General features: G+C 37.0%; 1 protein-coding gene across 14 annotated transcripts in view; it reads right to left on the reverse strand.

Moving 5' to 3' along the window:
• LOC136276833 (neural cell adhesion molecule 1-like) overlaps nucleotides 1-4,735 on the reverse strand; it is a 46,622-nt gene extending 41,887 nt beyond the window's left edge. For 13 of the 14 annotated variants that reach the window (XM_066168423.1, XM_066168421.1, XM_066168417.1 and 10 more), the window contains exons 1-3: nucleotides 4,441-4,735; nucleotides 3,627-3,974; nucleotides 2,796-3,137 (exon numbers count right to left, since the gene is read on the reverse strand). In XM_066168423.1, coding sequence (XP_066024520.1) covers nucleotides 2,796-3,137; nucleotides 3,627-3,974; nucleotides 4,441-4,507 — 757 coding nt within the window. In that variant the 5' untranslated portion in view covers nucleotides 4,508-4,735. Of the gene's footprint in view, nucleotides 1-2,795; nucleotides 3,138-3,626; nucleotides 3,975-4,316 lie in introns of all 14 variants that reach the window. The other variant, XM_066168427.1, reaches the window with a different exon arrangement.
• Between the last annotated feature and the right edge of the window lie 1,265 nt (nucleotides 4,736-6,000).

The following is a 6,000-nucleotide window of genomic DNA, read 5'->3' on the forward strand; positions in this document are numbered from 1 at the left end:
TCGGCATTTTGAAGAATTATACGCAGAAATAAGATGTTCTTAACCCAAGTCAAACGCAAAGAAAACAAATTATCCCCCTGCATTAAGAATGGACTATATGGACACCACTATTAACAATTTGAGCTATTAAACTAAAGATTATTAAACGTTTTGCTCCTTCCCAGCAGAGAGGTTATCATTAAGCAAATGAAACACATCCTCAATCTGTCGTTGGCATTATATTTACAATGGAGCAGCGACATCCCATCAGAGTTCTACGAACATATGTTATATCCCTAAAGAGGAGAGTTACATTTCAATACAATCTTGAATTAATGTCTCCAAAACTTATCGCGAGATGATTTGAGTTGGTCCTTAAAACTAAAGTGAAACCAGTCAGGGCCATATCCAACATGAGGCAAACAGAGGCACTTTCTAGCAAACAAACAAACAAACAATTTAATTTTCACACAACATGGTCCAATCTTGGTCTTGGTGAAAATGCAAAACAAACAGTGCCTAACTATTGGATGGGAAATACTTAAGAGCAAAAAGCGGCTTAAATTCACGCTAAGCAGTTCCTAGTAATAATTGACACAATATTTGAGCTTGTTTGACATTAGCAGAGAAACTGTCTTCCAGACCATCAAGAGATGTTGATGTTTATTAAGAAACTAAAGAAGATGATAGGAAAGAAGTTGTAGAAGAAACACTAAAAATACTACGTGATTCACCTTGAACTGGATGTAATATTCTCGCAGCTATGGTTAAAGCACATTCAAAATGTCACTTAAAGTAGAAGTCAAAGCCCTAACAAGAAAAATTGATCAATTATTATACTAGGAAACTGGGAGACCAGAAGAAGGCCATTGTCCTTCTAATGGTGCTAAAATGTGCCGCGTATCAAAAGGAACAAAATAATTCTTAACTGTGTTCAATTTGCAGAAACCGTGGAAGCATTACCCTCATCAATGTCATCAGCAGTATCAATAGCGGAAACCTCTGGATGTATGCAAAATTTAAATGCTCCACCTGGCTAAACGATACCAACATGGAAGACCCTATGCCACATGGAAAAGGCATTTAACCACTTGATGGTGAAATATAGTCAGGATAGAAATGAAATTTTTTCGAAACCCAATGCCAAAAGGAAAATGATAAACACACTAAGTCTAAACCTGAAAAAACTATTGCCAGTGCATGGGACATCTTGGATATGGGGCGAGCAGACAGGAAAAAACTAGTGAATGAATAGCTATCAAACTGGTCAAAAGAGGCCTTTAGGTTCTCTTTGATGAGCAAAAAGCCTCTACTATCACAAATTCAATATTTGCAAATTTTTCTTTTTCCATATTTGCTTTTAATTTTTGAAATAAAATGTTAGAAATTACTTTGCAGGTATATCAACACTAGCAAATGATATATATCAGGGAGTGGATTTAACCAGATGTCACAAGCTTCACTTCATTCAGAAGGTTCGGTATCCATTTTACAGCTGTTATTCACAGTGCTTTTAAGGATCAAGAAGTCACCTTTAAGACTTAAATAGTCAATTTATTGAAATTCAAGTATTCTTCTGATTGAGAGGGTACAGAAGAATTATCTGTAAAATTTGCAAGCTATATACATGAATATGTATATATATATATATATATATATATATGTAAAATTATATGAGTATTGAGATATTACAGATGCTTTCAACTTTGAGTCTCAGTCAAGTGACCAAGAAGTTACATACTGAATATCACTCTTGTTTTTAAGTACTTGATGTTGTTAGGACATCCCAGATACTGTATTTGAAAGTGAACGGAAAAACTCCCAGAGAGAAGATTAAAAAGTCTGTTTAAAGAACATTAGGCTTCTGCTTTTGAAAAGTTTAGGTTACATAAGCTCACAAAAAGTTTCATACTCTGAATTGAAATTGAATACTTGAAGTCTCTAAGAGTTCTTAGTGGAATTAATTCGGTTTCTTAGTGGAGCAACCAAAGTCAGCAATAAAATTAGAGCTGTTTAACTGACCTCCATGAATATAACAGCATCTGCTAAGAACAGTATTCCTACCTGGCCACATTGATCATCATCAAATTATTTTCTGTTTGCATGGATTATAGATTTCCTTGGTTTATTGCTTCCATAATTTTAAGAAAATTTTGTTCCATTGCACAAATCTTTAAGGTCTCGACTTGCTGCTTAGTGTCAGAAAACTACCTAAGGAAGTCACCATTCTTTTGACTAAATTTACATCTGTGAACCTTGAAGATCATAATTCACAAGGTGCAATACTGACTTTCACTCCCTTAGCAAGTCACTTTAAAAGGCGTGAAAAGCAAGGTGATTTTTTTGACATCAAATAATTTCACAAGCTGTCTTTGATTGCTCACGCAATATTTTCCTTTATTGATCTATGTGTAGCAAAATTGTGCAACCAGTTGGATTGTTTCTAGTTTTGACAGGCCACTTTTAATTGACAGCTATGCTAAGGGAAAATCTCAGTACCGGTTAATAAAGGTTATTTATGCATAACAGAGCAACCCAGTAGTTGGTGCCAGAAGAATAAAACAATAAATGTTTCATAACTCTTTGATTTCATACTAATGAAAAACAGCAAAATAGAACCTCTTTTTTCTTTTTAGGAGTGTGGTGTCCCATGCCAAGTAAAAATAACACTACTGCTCCCAAAAGTTGGGTTAGATAGCTTACAAGCCACTTTCAGCCCTGAATATGAAGGTTTGTGCAGATATCAGAAATATGAGACATGAGTTGAATGCATTTAATTTATGTTTGATTAATAATGGTAAGTCTGTAATACATACCTGCCACAATAAGCTGCACTGTACTTTCTACCGAGTAGAAAAAGCTTCCCCTCATTTCACATTTAAATCTGGTATTGTCTTCAGGGTTGATGTTCTTGATAACCAGGGTAGCACTTCCTTCAATTTTCACTCTTCCTTTGTAAGATGGAGGAATATCAGGACGTTCTTGGACACCACGACTGTCATTAACCATCATTTTGACAAATGCACCAGCCACCTGAACACTATATAGAGTGCTCTGAACATTATTATGTGGATCAGCGTAGTCCCACACCAGGTTGGCATCACTACCATTGTTAAAGTAGATCGGATTATAAGTTTCGCGGGTAAAATGCACACCCACTAAAATAGACAACCATAAACATAATATTCTCAGCCCTTTAGTTACAAATGTAAAGATAATATTTAGGAGGAAGGGCTTAAATAGAGTTCACCATAAAGGCACTTTTAGTGCAAGCAGTAACAACAATAAGTGTAAATATTTAATGGCTTCCTAAGGTCACCTTAAACAATATTTCATGGGTCAGGAATATTAAAATTTTCACAGGTTTTTCATGGGATTTTTTATGTCTTTTACATGGCACTGAGACCTTGGAAATGCTATAGATTTAACGATGAAATTCTGTGGAAAATCTATGAATTTACCATGAATTATTTCACAAGATTTTCATGGGTTTTGATTTCATAGTGCTAGCCACCTTTAGCCCTGCATATGAGGGTTTGTGCAAAGTTATGCTAATGGTTACCTTCTACAGATCTCAGAAATATGAGACATAAGTGGAATGAATTAATTTATGTGTGTAGATCAATGGTTAAGTCTGTAATACATACCGTCCACAATAAGCTGCACTATACTTTCTACTGTGTGCAAAAAGCTTCCCGTCATTTCACATTTAAATTTGGTATTGTCTCCAGGGTTGACGTTCTTGATAACCAGGGTAGCTCTTCCTTCAATTTTAACTCTTCCTTTATAAGATGGAGGAATGTTAGGATGTTCTTGGACAGCATGACTGCTTTTAACCATCATTCTGACAAATGTACCAAGTAGCATAACACTATAGATAATGTGCTGAATGTTATTATGTGGATCAGCATAGTCCCACACCAGGTTGGCATCACTACCATTGTTAAAGTAACTTGGATTAGAAGGTTCCTGGGTGAAATTCACACCCACACCCCCTAAAATAGACAACCATAAACATAGTATTCTCAGCCCTTTAGTTACAAATGTAAAGATAATATCAAGGAGGAGGGGCTTAAAAAGAGTTCACTACAAAGGCACTTTTAGTGTAAGCAGCCACAACAATAAGTGTAAATATGCACTTTGTTGGTATTCACTGATATAAATCAGCTTGAAATATACTTTCATTTGCTTAGAAATTAGGTTCAACAACAGTAATACATAACTATTTACACCTTATGAAAATCATTTCTGACAAGTTCCACTTTCTTTAATTTCCAAAATGAGTACCTACATACTTTTATTAAAATGTATTTAATAAAAAAACTGTTGAAAGTCACCTGGAGTTCGGAAATCGTTTCGACGAACACCACGTTCAGTAATGAAGTGTCAGCGTTTGCGATGTCTCAGCTTAAATGGGACATGGTAAAATCCTTTGTGCAAGAGAATAAATTTCACACTTACCTGACCCATGAAACTTTACCAGCAGAAGAAAGAGTAAGTAACTTTCATGATCACGGAAGGACACCATCTTATCAGTCCTTTGCTGATGCTTCAATGAGGAAGGTTGCCTGAATCCTACGGAAGTCCGTTGAAGGAAAGGACGAGAAGGCTCTCCTTAGTTTTAAGACTGGGACCGAGTGTCACGACTCGGGATATCTGCATGAATTGCAGAAACTTTTCTTTCGAAGAAACTTTCCATTCTGAGTAAACTATACGTGAAACTTGTCAATGCGTCGAAAGAGCGTGACTGTCAATGGCAGCGATGTCGATCACGCGCATGTGTGAAGCTGAATGAAAGTCACGCAAGTGAAAAATAACTTGTAACAGACAGTTTCCATCTCCTCTTTCTTGTTTATCTCCCGTGGATTTTTTTTCCAGTGGCTGCTAAATATAATCAAGATAGGGTTCCGCTAATCTATTCCCTGTGGGGATGCACGAGAGTACCCATATTCCTGGGGCCGGAAACGGAGGTCAAGCGGATCGCGTGCAAAATACTTGCGCAATCCAGACGCGCAAACTAAGTCAGTATATAGCAAAAAGTGCGGGAAAATCAAATCGAATCAATTTTTAGGGGGAAATTTTCCTCAAGATTCTCTTTATCTTGATATCAGCTTCTTTGTGAATCTTCGAACCATGTCATCTAAAAACATCTCTGAGACTCTAAGTTTTGTGCCCGATATAGAATCAGCCGAGAAGCTACTGCACGAACACGAAGTGGAAACAACAACCAGTTTTGTTGTGTATTATAGCTACGGTGTTGGCCAAGGTAAGTCTTAAGTCAGAGGGGCGCCTCAGATGAACTCTGGTTACGAGAGGGAATGTTAAGTTGAGGGATGCAGGGGAGTAGGGGTCATGGGGAGACCAAGTGTAGCGAACACACGGGTAAATTTCCAGACAGTTACTCATACCATACAATTTATTCTAAACCAGTAGTTTCAAAAACATGAATAACTAAATCACACTTCAACCAACTACCGAAAACAATAACTACGATTACAAAGCTAAACATCAAACGGCAAAAGACAACGCAAAACGTACCTGACGGTTTGGATAAAGGGACTACACGAAATGCCACAAAGAAACGATGAAAAGACAACAAACTTAATAACGATAAAGGGGTAAGTTTCTAAAGAAACTGTGGTGCTGCGTCGGTGGGAGAGTATAGCAGGTAATTTAGTGTTAACAAATGAGTTGAAAACGTAAATTAGCCAACGTAAATGGTAAAAAAACTGACGTTTCGAGCGTTAGCCCTTCGTCAGAGCGATTGGAGGAATTGTGGGTTGTGTGTGGGTTTATATGCAGAAAGTGGAGCTACGCTATTGGTGGGAAAATGGTGACGAGAAAACAGGAATAAATTAGTTGAATGAAAAGCGCTCGTTGATTCCGTGGGGATTAAGGGTGCCGATTAGGAAAATAAATTTTTGTTCTAGTGTTTTACGGCTTTCCGAACTGCCTAGATGTAAGGAAAGGCCGCAAACTGCCATATGCTGTTTAGAATGATTAGGAAGATTAAAGTGTCTA

Source organism: Pocillopora verrucosa, chromosome 6 (assembly GCF_036669915.1).
Source record: "Pocillopora verrucosa isolate sample1 chromosome 6, ASM3666991v2, whole genome shotgun sequence".
Classification (NCBI taxonomy): domain Eukaryota; kingdom Metazoa; phylum Cnidaria; class Anthozoa; order Scleractinia; family Pocilloporidae; genus Pocillopora; species Pocillopora verrucosa.